Source organism: Loxodonta africana, chromosome 3, assembly GCF_030014295.1.
Source record: "Loxodonta africana isolate mLoxAfr1 chromosome 3, mLoxAfr1.hap2, whole genome shotgun sequence".
In the NCBI taxonomy this organism is placed as follows: domain Eukaryota; kingdom Metazoa; phylum Chordata; class Mammalia; order Proboscidea; family Elephantidae; genus Loxodonta; species Loxodonta africana.
In genome coordinates, this window is record NC_087344.1 from 17780229 (window position 1) to 17801410 (window position 21182).

A 21182-nucleotide genomic window follows, 5' to 3' on the forward strand; every position below is an offset into this window, starting at 1 on the left:
TGACCTCTCGCTTTCTTCATGTATGATGTCCTTGATGTTATGCTACAACTCATCTGGTCTCCAGTTACTAGTGTTCAACGTGTCAAATCTATTCTTGAGGTGGTCTCTAAATTCAGGTGGGATATACTGAAGGTCTGTCAGTTTGTCACACTGTAGGGCCTTGCATGCTGCTGTGATGCTGGAAGCTATGCCACTAGTATTCAGGTTCCAGCAGAGTCACCCATAGAAGACAGGTTTGAGCTGAGCTTCCAGACTAAGACAGACTAGGAAGAAGGGTCCAGCTGTCTACTCTGAAAAGAATTAGCCAGTGAAAACCTTAAGAATAGCAGTGGAACATTGTCTGATATACTGCCGGAAGATGAGCCCCGCAGGCTGGAAGACACTCAAAAGGAGACTAGGGAAGAGCTGCCTCCTCAAAGTAGAGTCGACCTTAATGATGTGGAGGGAGTTAAGCTTTCGGGACCTTCTTTTGCTGATGTGGCATGACTCAAAATGAGAAGAAACAGCTGTAAACATCCATTACAGATTGGGGCCTGGAATGTATGAAGTATGAATCTAGGAAAATTCGAAATCTTCAAAAACGAAATGGAATGCATAAACATTGATATCCTAGGCATTAGTGAGCTGAAATGGACTGATATTGGCCATTTTGAATTGGACAATCATATAGTCCACTATGCTGGGGATGACAACTTGAAGAGGGATGGTGTTGCATTCATCGTCAAAAAGAAAATTACAAGATCTACCCTGAAGTACAACGCTGTCAGTGATAGGATAATATCCATACACCTACAAGGAAGACCAATTAATATGACTATTATTCAAATCTACAGTCCAACCACTAAGGCCAAACAGGAAGAAATTGAAGATTGTTGTCAGCTGCTGCAGTCTGAATTTGATCAAACATGCAATCAGGATGATAATTACTGGTGATTGGAATGCGAAAGTTGGAAACAAAGAAAAAGGATTAGTAGCTGGAAAATATGGACTTGCTGATAGAAAAATGCCAGAGATGGAAGGATAGAATTTTACAAGATCCATGACTTCTGCATTGCAAATACCTTCTTTCACCAACATAAACAGCTACTATACACATGGACCTCGCCAGATGGAACACACAGGAATCAAATCGACTACATCTGTGGAAAGAGACAATGGAAAAACTCAATATCATCGGTCAGAACAAAGCCAGGGGGCCGACTGTGGAAGAGACCATCAATTGCACATACGTAAGTTCAAGCTGAAACTGAAGAAAATTAGAGCAAGTCTACAAGAGCCAAAATATAACCTTGAGTGTACCCCACCTGATTTTAGACACCATCTCTAGATTAGATTTGACGTGTTGAACACTAGTGATATTAAAGTTCTGTTTGGGGGAAAATAATATAATTGCTCTGAGAGCCTTAGACTGACCATGTAGAGTATATTTTCTGTTGGGAAGTTAATTCCTATACCTACTACAAGCACTTAGTACAATGCCTGGCACATAATACTCAAAAAAATTTAACTGAGACCATTGTCTTCTATATGTTGCCACAATTAATAAAAAATAAAAAAAACAAACCAGTTGCTGCAGAGCCCATTCTGACTCATAGTGACCCTACAGAACAGAGAAGAATTGCCCCAAAGGGTTTCCAAGGAGCAGCTGGTAGATATGAACTGTCGGCCTTTTGGTTAGTAGCCAAGATCTTAACAACTGTGCCACCAGAACTTCAAATTTATAAGGCTTATTTATTCCTTGCTCTCACATATTTTCACTACTTTCTTCAGCAGTTTTATTAGTTTACCAGTATTGTAATATCTATTAACAGGTTTGAAAATCAAAGGAATAATTACTGAGTAGACAGGTTAGAGCTGGCAATCTTTTTCGGAGCCATATTTGTTTTGATTCTTATTCACTGATTTTTTAAATTTTTATTGTGCTTTAAGTGAAAGTTTACAAATCAAGTCAGTCTCACACAAAAACTTGTACACACCTTGCTACATACTCCCAATTGCTCTCCTGCAAATGAGACAGCCTGCTCCCTCCCTCCACTCTCTTTTTTCATGTCCATTTCCCCAACTTCTAACTCCTTCTATCCCCTCATCTCCCCTCCAGGCAGGAGATGCCAACGTAGTGTCCACCTGAGCCATGAAGCTCACTCCTCACCAGCATCCCTCTCCAACACATTGTCCAGTCTAATCTCTGTCTGAAGAGTTGGCTTTGGGAATGGTTCCTGTCCTGAGCCGAAAGAAGGTCTGGGGTCCATGACCGCTGGGGTACTTCTAGTCTCAGTCAGACCATTAAGTCTGGTCTTATGAGAATTTGAGATCTGCATTCCACTGCTCTCCTGCTCCATCAGGGGTTCTCTGTTGAGTTCCCTGTCAGGGCAGTCACTGGTTGTAGCTGGGCACCATCTAGTTCTTCTGGTCTCAGGGTGATGTAGTCTCCGGTTTATGTGGCCCTTTCTGTCTCTTGGGCTCATAATTACCTTGTGTTCTTCGTGTTCTTCATTCTCCTTTGATCCAGGTGGGTTGAGACCAATTGATGCATCTTAGATGGCCGCTTACTAGCATTTAAGACCACAGACACCACTCTCCAAAGTGGGATGCAGAATGTTTTCTTAATAGATCTTATTATGCCAATTGACTTAGATGTCCCCTGAAACCATGGTCCCCAAACCCCTGCCACTGTTACACTGGACTTTGAAGCATTCTGTTTATTCAGGAAACTTCTTTCTTTTGGTAAGAAGCAGGGCCATCAGTCAGAAACATCTCTGTGGCGTTGGGATGACAACAAAGCATATCTTGTGGTCTTCTTTGATGGTGGTGGTGGGATTGTGTTCAGTATCAAAACTTGAGCCAGCTCCTCACCAGGCACACCATGTGTATCGTAGTGTAAAACTGTCTCCATTTATGCCCATAAAACACTTGCAGAGATGAATCACCTGAGGCATTGTTCATACTGCTAGTTTCCATACCTCACCCAAGACCTACTGACTTTTATATATAGGAAACATCTGAAGGATTAATATTCAAAATAATTACTTTTTTGAGATTTTGATGTGTGCTGAAGTTTGAGAAACATGACTTTAACATTAGAAGATGAGGGAATGTATTTAGAATCTAGAATATGAAAGAATCTGGAAAGTGAAATCTTTTCATTTTTACTCATTAAAATGTCATATGAAAAGTAGTGTATGGAATGTATCTGTAGTTCTTAAAGAATAGTAATCTAATCCAAATTCATATACCTCTGACCTGGGTGTCTTAGCTAACTGGTGCTGCTATAGCAGAAATACCACAGGTGGATGGCTTTAACAAGCAGATATTTATTCTCCCACTGTCTAGGAGGCTAAAAAACAGGAATTCAAGGTACCAGCTTCAGAGGAAGGCTTTTTCTTTCTGTCAACTCTGGGGGGAGGACCTTGTCATCAAACTCCCCCTGGGATTGGAGTTTCTAAACTCAGGGACACTGAGTCCAAAGAACAAGCTCTGCTCTCAGCTCTTCTTTCCTGATGGCATGAGGTTCCTCTCCTCTCTGCTCACTTCTCTTTTGTATCTCAAAAGACTCAGTGTATAGTCCTAATATACATTTTGGAGGGACACAATTCAATCCAAATCACTAGGTTATGAAATAAAGTAATGACATAAGCGTAGAATCTAATGAAGAGTCTCCCATTCTTATTGTTCTCTATCTTTCCAGTGGCAAACACTATCCCAAATTCTGTATTTATCATTTTCTCTGGAGTTCCTTTATTTCGTTGAATCTTATTTTTATAGATTGAATTATGCCTCCTAAAAAGACAGGTTGAAGTCCTAACTCCTGGTATGTGTGAATGTGACCTTGTTTAGAAATAAGATCTTTGAAGATGTTGTAAACTAAGTTAACATGAGGTCATACTGGAGCAGGGTCGGCCCTAAACCAGAAGGAGGATATCCTGTGAAGACAAAGAAAGAGATGGAGTTATGCTGCAGCTGCAAGCTAAAGAGTTCATAGGGATAGCAGGAGTTGGGAGAGACAAGAAAGGATCTTCCCCCACAAACTTCAGAGGGATCATAGCCCTGTCGACAATCTGAATTTCGACTTCCAGTCTCTAGAACTTTAAGAAAGTAATTTTCTCTCATTTTAAACCACTGACTTAGTGGTGGTTTGACATTGCAGCCCTATGTAATTACTGTTGTTGTTGGGTGTCATTGAGTCGATTCAAACTCACAGTGACCGCATGTAACAAAGCGGAACTGCCCAATAGGGTTTTCTAGCCTGTAATCTTTATAGGAACAGATCATCAGGTCTTCCTCTGGCAGGACCACTGGATGGTTTTGAACCACCAGCCTTTTAGCTAGCAGCCAAGTATTTAGTAATTGAGCCACCAGGGTTTCATTGATACACCCGTGAAATTGCCAGTATTCGATCATCTGTACTCTACAAAACTGGCAATAAAATTCAACGTCATCGACATATTAGGCCATAAAGCAAGCCTTAGCAGAATCCAAAACATTGAAATATTACAAAGCATCTTCTCTGACCATAAGCCCATAAAAGTGGAAATCAATAACAGGAAAAGCAGGGAAAAGAAATCAAACACTTGGAAACTGAACAACACACTGCTCAGAAAAGACTGAATTATAGAAGACATTAAGGACGGAATAAAGAAATTCATAGAATCCGATGAGAATGAAAACAATTCCTAGCAGAACCTTTGGGACACAGCAAAAGCGGTGCTCAGAGGCCAATATACCAATAAATGCACATGTTCAAAAAGAAGAAAGGGCCAAAATCAAAGAATTATCCCTACAACCTGAACAAATAGAAAGAGAGCAACAAAAGAAACCCACAGGCACCAGCAGAAAACAAATAATAAAAATTAGAGCTGAACTAAATGACATGGAAAACAGGAAAAGAATTGAAAGAATTACCAAGACCAAAAGCTGGTTTTTTGAAAAAATCAACAAAATTGATAAACCAGTGGCCAAACTGACAAAAGAAAAACAGGAGAGGAAGCAAATAACCTGAATAAGAAATGAAAGGGGCAATATTACAACAGACCCAACTGAAATTAAATGAATCATACCAGATTACTATGAAAAACTATACTCAAACAAATTTGAAAACCTAGAAGAAATGGATGAATTCCTAGAAACACACTACCTACCTAAACTAACACAAACAGAGGTAGAACAACTAAATAGACTCATAACAAAAGAAGAGACTGAAAAGGTAATCAACCCCCCGCCCCAACCAAAAAAAAAAGCCCTGGTCTGGATGGCTTCACTGCAGAGTTCTCCAAAACTTTCAGAGAAGAGTTAACACCACTACTACTAAAGGTATTTGAGGGCATAGAAAAGGACGGAATACTACCAAACTCATTCCATGAAGCCACCATATCCCTGATACCAAAACCAGGTAAAGGCACCACAAGAAAAGAAATTATAGACCTATATCCCTCATGAATGTAGATGCAAAAATCCTCAACAAAATTCTAGCCAATAGAATTCAACAACATATCCAAAAAAGAATTCACCATGACCAAGTGGAATATATACTAGGTATGCAGGGATGCTTCAACATTAGAAAAACAATGCAATCCAACACATAAATAAAACAAAGAATAAGAATCACATGATTTTATCAATTGATGCAGAAAAGGCATGTGACAAAGTTCAACACTCATTCATGATAAAAACTCTCAGCAAAATAGGAATAAAAGGAAAATTCCTCAACATAATAGAGGGGATTTATACAAAGCCAACAGCCAACATCACCCTAAATGGAGAGAGCCTGAAAATATTCCCACTGAGATCAGGAACCAGACAAGGATGCCCTTTATCACCACTCTTCTTCAACATTGTGCTGGAAGTCCTAGCCAGAGCAATTAGAAAATGAAGTAAAGGGCAACCAGATTGGCAAGGAAGAAGTCAAAGTATCTCTACTTACAGATAACACGATCTTATACACAGAAAACCCTAAGGAATCCTCAAAAAAACTACTGAAACTAATAGTTCAGCAGAGTATCGGGATACAAGATAAACATACAAAAATCAGTTGAATTCCTCTACACCAACAAAAAGAACATCAAAGAGGAAATCACCAAATCAATGCCATTTACAGTAGGCCCCCAAAAGATAAAATACTTAGGAATAAATCTTACCAGAGATGTAAAAGACTTATACAAAGAAAACTACAGTACACTGCTGCAAGAAACCAAAAGAGACTTACATAAGTGGAAGAACATACCTTGCTTGTGGATAGGAAGGCTTATCATTATAAAAATGTCTATTCTACCAAAAGTGATCTATACATTTAATGCAATTCCAATGCAAATCCCAATGCCATTCTTTAATGAGATGGAGAAACAAATCACCAACTTCATATGGAAGGGAAAGAGGCCCCGGATAAATAAGGCATTACTGAAAAAGAAGAACAACGTGGGAGGCCTTACTTTACCTGATTTTAGAACCTGTTATACCGCCGAAGTAGTCAAAAGAGCCCGGTACTGGTACAACAACAGATACATGGACCAATGCAACAGAATTGAGAAACCACACATAAATCCATCCACATATGAGCAGTTGATATTTGACAAAGGCCCCAAAAGAGTTAAATGAGGAAAAGTCAGTCTTTTCAACAAATGGTGCTGGCGTAACTGGATATCCACCTGCAAAAAAATGAAACAAGACCCATACCTCACTGCGTGCACAAAAACGAACTCAAAATGGATCAAAGACCTAAATATAAAATCTAAAATGATAAAGATCATGGAGGAAAAATCGGGACAACGTTAGGAGCCCTAATACATGGCATAAACACTGTACAAAACATTATAAAGAATGTAGAAGAGAAACTAGATAACTGGGAGCTCCTAAAAATCAAACACCTATGCTCATCCAAAGACTTCACCAAAAGAATAAAAAGACTACCTACAGACTGGGAAAAAATTTTTAGCTATGACATATCTGATCAGCACCTGATCTCTAAAAAATCTACATGGTACTGCAAAAAGACAAATAACCCAATTAAAAAATGGGCAAAAGATATGAATAGACACTTCACTAAAGAAGACATTCAGGTAGCTGACAGATATATGAGGAAATGTTCATGATCGTTAGCCATTAGAGAAATGCAGATCAAAACTACGATGAGATTTCATCTTACTCCAACAAGGCTGGTATTAATCCAAAAAAAAAAAAAAAAAAAGCACAAAATAATAAACGTTGGAGAGGTTGTGGAGAGATTGGAACACTTAAACACTGCTGGTGGGAATGTCAAATGGTATAACCACTTTGGAAATTGATTTGGCACTTCCTTAAAAAGCTAGAAATAGAACTACCATAGGATCCAGCAATCCCACTCCTTGGAATATATCCCAGAGAAATGAGTCTTTACAGGAACAGATATATGCACGCCCATGTTTATTGCAGCACTGTTTACAATAGCAAAAACATGGAAGCAACCAAGGTGCCAATCAATGGATGAATGGATAAATAAATTATGGTATATTCACACAGTGGAATATTAGGCATTGATAAAGAACAGTGAGGAATCTGTGAAACATTTCATAACATGAAGGAATCTGGACGGCATTATGCTGAGTGAAATTAGTCAGTTGCAAAAGGACAAATATTGTATAAGACCACTATTATAAGAACTTGAGAAATAGTTTAAACTGAGAAGAAAACATTCTTTTGTGGTTACAAGAGGGGGGAGGGAGGGATGGTGGGAGAGAGGCATTCACTCATTAGATAGTAGATAACTACTTTAAGTGAAGGGAAAGACAGCACACAATACAGTGGATGTCAGCACAATTGGACTAAACCAAAAGCAAAGAAGTTTCCTGAATAAACTGAATGCTTCAAAGGCCAGCATAGCAGGGGCAGGGGTCTGGGGACCATGGTTTCAGGGGACATCTAAGTCAATTGGCATAATAAGATCTATTAAGAAAACATTCTGCATCCCACTTTGAAGAGTGGCGTCTGGGGTCTTAAATGTTCGCAAGCAGCCATCTAAGATGCATCAATTGGTCTCAACCCACCTGGATCAAAGGAGAATGAAGAACACCAAGGACACAAGGCGATTATGAGCCCAAGAGACAGAAAGCACCACATGAACCAGCGACTACATCATCCTGAGACCAGAAGAACTAGATGGCGCCTGGCTACAACCGATGACTGTCCTGACAAGGAACACAACAGAGAACCCCTGAGGGAGCAGGAGAGCAGTGGGATGCAGACCCCATATTCTCATAAGACCAGACTTAATGGTCTGACTGAGACTAGAAGGACCCCGGTGGTCATGACCCCCAGACCTTCTGTTGGCCCAGGACAGGAACCATTTCCGAAGCCAACTCTTCAGACACGAATTTCACTGGACAATGGGTTGGAGAGGGATGGTGGTGAGGAGTGAGCTTCTTGGATCAGGTGGACACTTGAGACTACGTTGGCATCTCTGGCCTGGAGGGGAGATGAGAGGGTGGAGGGGGTTAGAAGCTGACGAAATGGACACTAAAAGAGAGAGTGGAGAGAGAGAGTGGGTTGTTACTTTAGCGGGCATAATTGGGAGGGTTTAGCAAGGTGTATGTGGGTTTTTGTGTGAGAGATTGACTTTATTTGTAAACTTGCACTTAAAGCACAATAAAAATTATACTAAAAAAAAAAAGTTTGGCAATGAACAAAGACCGAAGAAGAATTGAAGCCTTTGAGTTATGGTGTTGGTGAAGAATACTGAACATACTATGGACTGCCAGGAGTACAAACAAATCTGTCTTAGAACAGCCAGAATACTCCTTAGAAGTGAGGGTGGCTAGAGTTCATCTCATGGACTTTGGACATTTTATCTGGAGGGAATGTTACCTGGAGAAGGACATCATGCTTGGTAAAGTAGAGGGTCAGTGAAAAAGAGGAATGCCCTCGTTGAGATGGATTAACTCAGTTGCTGCAACAAAGGGCTCAAACGGAATTGATTGTGAGGATGGCTCAGGACTGGGCAGTATTTCGTTCTACTAGACACAGGATAGTTCTACTATGCAAGGGAGAAACTTGATGCCAACTCCCAACAACACACACTAAGAACTCCCAAATTTATATCTCCAGAAAGGAACACTCCTCTGGATTGAAGACTTGTGTAGTTATCTGTCCACTTGATATCTCTATGTGGCTGCCTAAGAGGCACCTCAAACTAAACATATTCCAAAATACAGCCCTGATATTGAGACTATTAGCCCATGGTCACAATGGTTGTCAACTCCATTCTTTTAGGTGCTGAGCAGTTTTCTCCACTGATCATTATCTTTGATTTCTCTCTTTTTCTTATACCTTCTGTCCACCCCTTCAGGAAACTATGTTGTCTATCCAATGCAAATATATTCAGAATCCCATCAGATTTCGCCACCTTCACTGTTAATCACCATGATCCAAGGCACCGTCATTGTGTTGTTGTTGCTGTTACCATACTTTTAGGATTATTAAAAAAAAAAAAAAATCTCTGTACCTGGTCATTCTTCATCTTCCCTTTCCATTTGGTGAAGTTTGTATAATCTGCCCAACACTATGTCTTTGATCTCATCTTTTCTATTCTCCCAGCACTTATTCCATTACAACGTCTGCTGGCCTCTATGATTTGATTATTTTTGATGTTATTGATTCTGCTTGTGTTGTTTTTCTTCATGGTTATTTAAATTAAAACTTACATATTTCATTTGAATGGCAAGGTTATTTTCCCCTCTCTCTTTTGCAATTATGTGCTCCCTCTTTCTTGTCCTACAGGTTCACCAATCACCACTCCTCCAATCCTGAATTCCATTTCCTGACTCCCCAACTTGGTAGTACTGAGAGTATCACAAATTCAGCCACCAAGAGAGCTGGTAACTTGAGTTATTTCCTCCATGGAGGCTTTTCTGAAACTTGCAGCTGTTATATGCACCACTTTATGTTTGAGTATCTTGTTGTTGTTGTTTGTTTTTCTTTTTTATACTACCTAGAAAACTTAACTTGTATTTTTTTATACTTCAGGTGTTTCTGTGAGACCAGGAAAAGTTTATTTATTTATTTTATGGCCAGCTGTGTCTTGTTCTATTTTATCTCTTATTTCATGCATTTGAAGTGAATGGAGTTAAGATGGCAAAGGGTAACATCACAATGCCGTCTTGTCTCAAGCTGGGTTTTTAAGTAATATATGTAGAAAATTATAGGTTAAAAAATTTATATAGAAATAGATGTGCTAAAATAAACTGATGAACCCATGAAAATAGTGAGTTCATTAAAGGTAAAGGTATTTGAGTGAATACTAAATTGGAGCACCATCTTCACCTCTTAAATAATGGCTGTTATCTATCTAAATCTACTGAGATTATGGATAAACAGCATACTAGTGCCTATACTGTGAATTCTCATAACTCCATTAAAAATCAGGAACCAAAATATCAACCTCTTTCCACTAATGTGAATAAAATTTTACATAGAAACTACGGCCATGAAATTGGATATTCTGGCTACAGAACCCTAAAAAAGAAGTAACAAGTCTATCTATCGTTATCACAGTCAGAATTGATCACAGAGACTAGCTTAGAATATCTCTATGTAAAATATACAGAACGAAGATTAAGGTTCAGGGGACATTCAATGACTTTTAGAAAAAAACTGCACTGAATATTTATATTTTACAGAATCTTAGCTATATTTCTAAATATCATATCCATATATGTAAACGATATCTTCACACCTAAAGTAGGAGTCGGGCTTTCTAATGTCTTTGGAAAGACAGAGATGCTTTCAGTTGGAATTAGAAAAAGAAGACTGAAACACATTTAGAGAAGGATAATGCATTCACAAGTACAAGGTATGTGACGTGGAGGTGAACAGGAACAGGTGAAGAGGGGCGAATGGCATGTAGCTGCCTTTACAGGGTCACGAAATCAACCATCATGAATTTTGCTTTTTGAAGTCTTTGTCTTTAAGGATTTGCGCTGCCCTGGGATCAGAATGACACTAAAAGTGAGTGATTAATGAGGAGCTTTTTTGGCTATTTATCCCCCAGAGAGACAGAGAACGCAAATAGTATGCCTATGACCACCTCACTCAACAGCCCTCCCCCAGTCAGGAAGCAGTGCCCCTGAGACTCCGCCCACAGTTGATCCTCATATGGAGGAGCCTTGTCCCTCACTTGTCCCTCCGCCTTTCCTGAGGACACATCTTCTACATTCAGGGAAGATGTCAAGCATCATTCCTCAGTGATACCAGCCAGGTAACCTGTCGTTCCTTAGTTAATGTTTAAAAATGAAGACAGGTGTTTCACTACAGGTTCATCCAGGGGAAGCTGTGAAGAGAGTACATGCATGAAATGATTTGAACCAAGTCTGCCAATAACTCATACCTAACCGTCTTCCATCTCCCTTACATGTTTCCTTATATCTTTGTACCAATATCAGGAAACTTTTATTCTACCAGTCTTTTAATTGTCTTTACAATGGCATGGACCATTTTCCTCCTGAGCAGAAATCTGCCCCTTCTTATACAGCATGACTTTAAAAATTCTCTATCATTTACTTGCATTCTTGTGATGGTGAAGGATGAGGGTTATCAGCTTCCCCTTAAGTTTCCATTCCTGGTTCTTAACACAAATTTTTAGTATCTCTGTGGCTTGGTACTAGTCTCTGGAGGGAGAGGTAGAGCCTGAGGCAAACTCTTCAGGCTGCCTCCGTAGTCTACTTGTTTCTCTTTAAAATTACCAAACATTTAAAATGATCGTAACAGCACAGATGTTGTTGTTATGTGCCATTGAGTTAGTTCTGACTCATAGTGACCCTATAGGACAGAGTAGAACGGCTCCATAGGGTTTCCAACGAGAAGCTGGTGGATTCAAACTGCCGACATTTGGGTTAGTGGCCAAGGTCTTAACCGCAGCACAACCAGGGCTCCAACAGCACAGATAGTGTAATTAAAAATATATATATATATAGCACCTTACCCTTTTCTTATTAAATAAATGTTTACGCCCGGCTACATCAGCTTCTGGTCTTTTTTTTAAATTAAATGAATAATGGGCATACAGAAGATACCCCCTCTGTATTTCCCACCATTCCTCTCTTACCTTTCCCCCAGATGGCATTTGTTTCTGGTGCTGCTGCTTTTGGTCTAGGGCGCATACATTTGATTGTCTTGTCACACCATTTTTTCCATCAGATACATCAACAATATGGAAACTAGAAACCAAACAAGTGTTTCCGAATTCCTTCTCTTGGGACTAACAGAGGATCTGGAACTGCAGTTCCTCCTCTTTATCCTGTTTTTGTCCATATACCTGGTCACTGTCTTTGGAAACCTGCTTATCATTCTGGCTGTTGGGTCTGACTCCCACCTCCACACTCCCATGTACTTCTTTCTTTCCAATCTCTCCTTCACTGACATCTGTTTCAGCAAAACCACGATCCCAAAGATGTTGGTGAACCTCAAAGCACAGAATCAGAGCTGCCTCACCCAGGTCTGCTTTGTCCTGGTTTTTGCTGCTTTGGAAAATTTTCTTCTTGCAGCAATGGCTTATGACCGCTATGTGGCCATTTGTCACCCACTGAGGTACAAGGTCATCATGAACCCCCGCCTTTGTGGCCTGCTGACTCTACTCTCTCTGTTCATTAGCACTGAGGATGCCCTGATCCACAGCCTGTTGGTGTTGCGCCTGTCTTTCTGTATAGACCTGGAAATCCCCTACCTCTTCTGTGAAGTTATTCAGGTCATCAAGGTTGCGTGCTCTGATACCCTCATCAATAACATCTTCATATATTTTGCAGCTAGCATGTTGGCTGGCATTCCTCTGTTTGGGATTATTTTCTCTTATACCCAAATTGTGTCCTCCATTTTGAAAATGCCATCAGCTGGTGGAAAGCATAAAGCTTTTTCTACCTGTGGATCTCACCTGTCAGTTGTTTTCTTATTTTATGGGACAGCTTTTGGTGCATATATTAGTGCTGCATTTATCCACTCATCCAGAAAGACTGCAGTTGTTTCAATGATGTACACTATGGTCGCTCCCATGATGAACCCCTTCGTCTATAGCCTGAGAAACAAGGAATAAAGGGATCCTTGAGGAAATTGGTCAGGAGCATATCTGCTTTTCATTGATTATATTACCTCCTTTGGACTTGGGTTTTTAGATTTTGTCAAAGTAAAAGAATGCTCATGAGGTGGGATACTTGACTCTTCCATCTCTGTGTTTGTCTAAAAGGACTAGACAACATAATGGCTAAATGCAATTCGATTTGGTGTTTAAACCTGACTTTGCTTCTTGTGTACTGTGTGATGCTTGACAAATAATTTCAACTCTCTAAACTCGGTTTCTTTAGTCAGGGTCTATAGAATCAGAGCCTGAGCCAGGATTCTTTATTAACTGATTTGGGGGGAACATTCTTAGAATTTAAAAAGCAGGAAAAGGTGGATAGGGTAAGTAAAGAATGTAGGCAAATCTGTAGGCATAGCTAGAGACTAGCTTCAGCCTGATACCATGAATAGAGCCATGAGAATGGAAACCCAGTTAATCCCAATGACAGTCAAGGGAGCTGAATTTTTGTGTCAATATAGTTCTTACCAATACACGTCACTGGTAAACTATATGTGTTTAAGATAACATCGGCATCCACCATGCTCCATTTTATTGTCTATTGTTGTTGTTCATTTTATATGCTGCTAAGTTAGCCATCAACTCATGACACAACAGGATCATAGCATTATTATCCATACTGTCTTTTTTGGCCGATTTTTTATGAGCAGATTACAAGGCCTTTCTTCCTTGTTTATCTTAGTTGGAAGCTTTGCTGAAAAATTTTCAGTTTCACTGCAACACACAAGTCTCCAGTAACAATGCCTGAGGTGCACTGGCCAAAAATCAAGCATGGATCTTTCACATGGAAGGCGAGAATTCTACCACTGAACCACCGCTGTTCCCCTTCATAATCTATAAAATTGGCATAATTAGATTATCTCAGTGGTTTCTAATGATTGTGATATAATTAAACCTTATCAGTGAGGAAGCCATCAGTTCTAATTAGAAAATATAAACACTGACTTTAATATGCTCCCACAATAAAGAGCATTATCTTTCATTATAAAGACTTCAGAGTTAAGAAATGTACTGGAACATTACAGTAGGGATTCATTCATTCCCCTTGAGATGGTTTCACCTAGCAATGGTTCCCCTCGTGGTGACAAATGGCTGCAACAGTCAGGTATCATATCCACACGTGATACTCAGAGCCACAAAACTGACCATTTGTCCCTGAACCTATTGTTGATAGTAGATCTATTGTTAATAGACCTTTCCATACAGAAGATGTCTCCTCCCATCTCATCACTGAGAATAGCATCATATATCTCTTCTTAATCAAATTTCTGTTTGGGGAACAAATAATTACTATGAGAGCCTTAGCCTGTTGGAAGGATAACCCCTGTAACTATTACAAGCATTTAATACAATGCCTGGCATATAAGATTCAATAAAATTTAACTAAGACACATGTGTTCCATATGTTGCCATTATTTATAAGGCTTGTTATTTCTTGCTCTCACATATTTCTACACCTTACCTCAGAAGTTTTGCAGGTTTACATTTCTCATAATATCCATCAGCAGCTTTTACTTGTCTTAGTAATATAATGAAATGATAAATTATTGAATAAGCAGGGAAAAGGGAAATAATGTTTCTGAAACCTTATTTGCTTTGATTCCTTCTCACTGATGTATTGATAAGAGTGTATGGAAGCTTTTAGTTTTCTCCTTACTTACCTTATTTTGCAATTTTTCTTTGTCATCTCTAGTGGAGTCATTGTTTGATACAGTAGAGCCAATACAAAGAAATACAGTTGAGTAAAATTAATTAAATCATTGAATTAAATCATTGAAGTCATAGTGGGCTGGCCATACTATTAGGGATCTCATATAAAACTTTTTAAAGTGTGTTTGTGAGGAAAAGTTTTTTTGCAGAGATGGACTTTATTTTGAGGAAGACATTTTGTATAAAATAGGACAGTGGAAAAGGAGAGTTGGCAGGCTTAGGGACTTTAATAGTAGAAGAATATGGGAGAACGTATTTAGAACCTGGAATATGAAAGAATCTGGACATTGAAATACTTCCAATTTTATTTATTAAAATACAATATGTAAAACAGTGTGTAAAACGTATCTGTAGTTCTTAAAGAATAGTAATATAATGAAAACTCATATGCCTGTGACCTAGTTTAAAAAATAAAGCAATGACATCACCATACAAACCATTTGAAAGGTCTCCCTGTGTTCTTGCCTTCTACCCTCCTGATGGCAAACACTATCTTGAATTCCGTATTTATCATTTTCTCTGATGTTCTTCAATTTGTTGAATCTTTTTATTATGGACTGAATTACATCCTCCAAAAAGCCCTAATTCCCTAGTACCTTTGAAGGGGATCTTGTTCAGAAATAGGTTCTTCAAAGCTGTTATCAGTTAAGGTAACATGAGGTCATAATGGAATAGAGTGGGTTCAAACCTGATAAGTGGTATCCTTATAAAAGAGACAGAGACAGAGGAAGGATGGTCATCTGAACACAGAGGAAGAGTTATGGTGCAGCTGCAAGCCAAAGAATGCCTGGGGATACCAGAAACTGTGAGAAACAAGAAAGAATGACAAATTGAACAGGAATGATGTCATGTTCGTCATGAAAAAGAATATTTCAAGATCTATCCTGAAGTACAATGCTGTCAGTGATAGGATAATATTCATACCCCTACAAGGAGGTCCAGTTAAGACCACTGTTATTCAAATTTACGCACCAACCACTAATGCCAAAGATGAGAAAATTGAAGATTTTTACCAACTTCTGCAGTCTGAAATTGATCTAACATGCAATCAAGATGCATTGATAATTATAGGTGACTGGAATGCAAAAGTTGGAAACAAAGAAAAAAGATCTTTAGTTGGAAAATACGGCCTTGGTGGCAGAAATATTGCCAGATTTGCATGATAGAATTTTGCAAGACCAATGACTTATTCATTGCAAATACCTTTTTTCCAGCAACATAAAAGCAACTATGCTCGTGAACTTCACTGAATATAATACACAGGAATCAAATCGACTACATCTATAGAAAGAGATGATGGAAAAGCTCAATGTCATCAGTAAGAACAAGGCCAGAGGCTGACTGCAGAATAGACCATCAATTGCTCATATGCAAGTTTAAGCTGAAGCCGAAGAAAATTAGAACAAGTCTGTGGCAGCCAAATTACAACCTTGAGAATAGCCCACCTGAATTTAGAGACCATCTCAAATAGATTTGATGAATTGAACACTAATGACCAAAGGCCAGACGAGCTGTGGAATGACATCATACATGAAGAAAGCAAAAAGTCATTAAAAACACAGGAAAGACAGAAAGGACCAAAATGGATGTCAGAAGAGACTCTGAAACTTGCTCTTGAATGTAGAGCAGCTAGCGTGAATAGAAGCTGAACTTTGTCTTTTGAGAAGACAAAGTAAAGTATTACAATGAAATGTGCAAACACCTGGAGTTAGAAAACTAAAAGAGAAGAACACGCTCAGCATTTCTCAAACTCAAAGAACTGAGGAAAAAAGTCAAGCCTCAAGGTGCAATTTTGAAGGACTCCATGGGCAAAATATTGAAGGATACAGGAAGCATCAAAAGAAGATGGAAGGAATATAGAGAGTTACTGTACCCAAAAGAATTAGTTGATATTCAACCATTTCAGGAGGTGGCATATGATAAAGAATGAGTGGTATTGAAGGAAGAAGTCCAAGGTGCACTAAAAGCTTTGGTGAAGAACAAGGCTCCAGGAATTGACGGACTACCAACTGAGATGTTTCAACAAATGGATGCAGCACTGCAGATGTTCACTTGTCTATGCCAGGAAATCCGGAAGACAGTTACCTGGCCAACTGACTGGAAGAGATCCATATTTGTGCCGATCTCAAAGAAAAGTGATCCAACAGAATGTGGAAATTATCAAACTATGTCATTCATATCACATGCAAGTAAAATTTTGCTGAAATCATTCAGAAACGGTTGCAGGGGATACTGAATGGTTTTAAATCTGGAAAGGTATGTGCCAAGGTTGTATCCTTTCACCATATTTATTCAGTGTGTTTGCTGAGCAAATACTCCGGGATGCTGGACTATATGAAGAAGAATGTGGCATCAGGATTGGAGGAAGACTCATTAACAACCTGCATTATGCAGATGACACAACCTTGCTTGCTGAAAGTGAAGAGGACTTGAAACACTTACTGATGAAGATCAAAGACCACAGCCTTCAGTATGGATTGCACCTCAACATAAGGAAAACAAAAATCCTCACAAGTGGACCGATAAACAAGATAATGAGAAATGGAGAAAAGATCGAAGTTGTCAAGGACTTCATTTTACTTGGATCCACAATCAACAACCGTGGAAGCAGCAGTCAAAAAATCAAAGGATGCATTGCATTGGGCAAATCTGCTGCAAAAGACCTCTTCAAAGTGTTAAAAAGCAAAGATGTCACTTTGAGGACTAAGGTGTGCCTTACCCAAGCACGATATTTTCAGTTGTCTCATACGCAGTGTGAAAGCCGTATTATGAATAAAGAAGACCAAAGAAGAATTGATGCCTTTGAATTACGATGTTGGCAAAGAATACTAAATATACCATGGACTGCCAGGAGAATGAATAAGTCTGCCCTGGAAGAAGTGCAGCCAGAGTGCTCCTTGGAAGCAAGGATGGTGAGACTGTCTCTTGTACTTTGGACATTTTATCAGGAGGGATCAGTCTCTGGAGAGGGACGTCATGCTTGGTAAGGTCAGAGAAAAAAATGAAGACCCTTGATGAGATGGATTGACACAGTGGCTGCATCGATTTGGCTCAAATACAGCAACTGTTGTGTGGATGGTGCAGGACCAGGCAGTGTTTCGTTCTGTTGTACATAGGGTCGCTGTGAGTCAGAACCAACTCGACGGGCACCTGACAACAACAAATGATCAATGGATCAAAGATGAAGCCAAGAGAGAAATAGAAAAATACTTGGAGTCAAAGGAGAATGAAAAGCAACATACCAAAATCTATGGGATACAGCCAGGGCAGTCATTGAGGGAAATTTATAGCAATAAATACCTGTGTTAAAAAAAAAAAAACTCAAAGATCTGAAATCAATAACCTGGCCTCATGTATGGTGAGTTTGTACCTTTAGAAGTGAGATACGCCCCCACTGAAATACAAGAAGAGGCTATAGAAAGGTTTTTTAAAGTTTTTGTGAAGTGTGAGTCAGCCAAAGGGCCTTGAATTAAGAAAATAAAACCTGAGGCAGAAAGGAGACCCTTTTAGAGATCCATTTGTCATTTTGTAAATTACACAGGAGTTGTAAGAGGACACCATTTTGTCTCTCAAAACACTGACTGTCTGGGACTGATCAGGGAGATCAAAGTTCTACAGCATGCCCCTTTCAAGAGGCCAGCACTGTATATTTTGAGAAGTGATATGTGTGCCTTGGTTACTATCAGTCTGGCACTCTGAAGAGCAGGAGTGTCCTGATGAGTCTTTGCATTGTGGTCTTCGTTTATATAGATATGTGTGACCTTGATTTATATTTCAGATATCTGTGAGGCAAGACATCCCCAGAGATTTTTAACCTGAAGACAACAACTCCCAGGCTGTGACCTAAGGATTTGTAGAAAATATGTACACTGGGCCATCTGTTGGCCAGGGCATCCAGTGCTAAGGTGATTTCCTAAAGTTTGGCCAATTGTGCGGACCCCTGGGTCTCGTCCTTGATCAGGAACATCCTGATTAAGGAATGGAAAACAGCACCATTCCATCAAGCTGTATATCACGTGTGTGGGAATTGTACCATCTGTACCGTCTATGAACTCCCATTGCTGTTCAGTCAGTTAATCCCAAGGGGCCGCCCAGGTAGTCAAGGCATCTGGGGGAGGGGAGGCCTCCTCCAGTAACATGGCATCTGGCAAGGGACTGAGGTCAGGGGAGGCCTCCACATCCTGCAGGTTGAATATGTCAGAGACCCCAGGTTTGGCTCCATCCTGTTTCAAGGAAGTCTTGGCCACCATGCCAAGCTTGTGGGGTGCTGTTTCCATGATCTCAGGCATAATGGTCAGATGAGCATGTAGAGCCACAGCCTCAGGTTGTGTGAGAACCTCTGTTTCCAAGAAAGCCCAGAATGCAGTCAGCAGTTGTTGCTCTAATGGTACGTGGCATGGGATCCAGGACAGTTTCTTGAATCAGGAACTCATGGGCAACTTATGGCCATGATAGGTGGTCCAGAGACTCCAAGAGGCATGAAAGGAAGTTGTTAAAGCTCTACAGAGATGGATTATCTGTGGGCACTAGCTGGAGTGTCTATGAGTTTTAATTTGGACAGGGTTTAGAGCCTTCTGTTGGAGGAGCCCCATTCAAGGTGGGCTGCTTTGTAAACAGCAGCATCTGTGAGTTCAAGTAAACATTGTAAACGAGCAATATGTTGCCTTCAGAACTCAAAAAAGGACAAAAAGATATTGGGTTTACATGTTCTTAATTAGTGTGTTAAATGCATCTCCTCAGGGGACGCTATCGTTAATGTCACACCTGTGCTCCTAGAGAAAGCGGGTGCAGTTAAAATCTTGTCTGCAAAGACTGTGTGCCATGGCAAGGCTGCTGAGGTGCCCTGTGTATGGTGTGGCAAAGGTGCATCGTGTCCTTTCAGAGGCGAAGGCCGAGAAGCTGTTGAAATAGGCACTGGATAGAATATATTAGTTAAAATCATAAAAGAGAAATATTTACTGGTTGCTGATTGGATGGAAAAAAATTTTAATAATATCAGGTATTAGGAATCGGGACCACAGCATTAAGATTTCTGTAACCCACTGTGAGGGGCCAGTTACTTCTTTCTAGGTTTATGAATGGGCAAAATTGGGTTGCTAGGCAGTGAGGATAATCACCCCTTTACTGATTAGATTATATGATAAGTTTTAATCCTTGAAGGCCATGTTTTAACACATATTGGCCATCTTATTACAACCGAGGGTCTGTGGGGTCCCATTTTGTCAAGACAATTTGTACATGTCAAGAGACTTAATTTCATGTCATTTATTACTTATTGCATCTGAGTGTCCATGCCAACTATGGGATATTTTAGGGCAATAAGTGCTATGACTCCAGGAAGTTTAGGCAAGGCAACAATTTTGATGATTAAGATGAGGCATATTTGTTTCTTCTTCATTTTATATTCAGTAACTCCCCTAGATTATAGAGGATACCATGTTTAAACTTAGCAGGATTCCCAGGAATAACTGTAATTTCAGTCCCAGTATTAATTCAAGATGGTTTTCAATTGGTGTTTTTTGGCAGATACTGAAGTTAATTTAGAAGTTACATCGTAGAGGCACAAGAGCCAATCAGTACCTTTTTTTCTTTTGCTGTATAAATTATCTTAACAACAATAATATAATAAGAAAAATATTTTCATCAATTTTGGCTATCTGAGTGGATCAAATCATGAACTTTTGTTTTAATTTACATCATGTATATATATGTATATATATACATATGTCAGATTTCCTCCCCTTGTTTTTGTATTCAGATTTTTTTCTCTTTTATTCTGTCACTAGATATGCTATGGGAGGGGCTCTTTCTCTTTCTCCTGCCATATTTATAATATTCTTTTTTCTTCTAGAGAGCTTCTCATCAGTATAGTCGGGCTTATGGATCTCCCCCATGGCAATGGTTCATGGTTTAAGAACCCTGGGCTTAGGTTGAGTTGAATTCCTTCCTCTGCTGGGCCACAGGGTGGCATGGGTGTTTTCCCTAGAACCCTGAGGAGTAGGCTTTTCTTGTAGCAGAGCCACAACTAGCAGAGTGGCAGGGGTGGAAGAGTGGTCACTCCAAATCCAAACTATCTTTCATCAGTCCCTGGTGCTGCTTGGCTTTTAACTTTCTTTCCTCTCTGGTTTGGGTTTTCATAAGTCTCCACATTGAGAATCTTGAGCTTCTCCTAAAACTAAATTCGTGAAAGGATTGTAAACAAGGGAGTGATTTGATCTTTTATGTATTTTTGCAAGGATATCCTGGTGAGAGCGTGGGGAATTAAATGGAGAGCGAGGTCAGGATTGATGTGGCTAGAAACGCAGGCCAAAACTGAAATAGTTGGAGGAGGGGAAGAGAATGCAGTGATTGTTTTTCTGTCGTATAACTCAAACCCCAGTTCATG

The 21182-nt window shown here is 39.6% G+C and overlaps 1 protein-coding gene across 1 annotated transcript; it reads left to right on the forward strand.

Moving 5' to 3' along the window:
* The first annotated feature begins 12169 nt into the window (after positions 1-12169).
* On the forward strand, positions 12170-13635 carry LOC100673645 (olfactory receptor 7G2-like). The gene has a single exon (XM_064280563.1). The coding sequence runs from the start codon at positions 12170-12172 to the stop codon at positions 13043-13045; it is 876 nt and encodes a 291-aa protein (XP_064136633.1). The 3' UTR covers positions 13046-13635.
* Positions 13636-21182: the final 7547 nt, after the last annotated feature.

Excerpts from the sequence above, each read along its gene's own strand:
- LOC100673645 (XM_064280563.1), top strand. The coding sequence starts at position 12,170 with ATGGAAACTAGAAACCAAACAAGTGTTTCCGAATTCCTTCTCTTGGGA.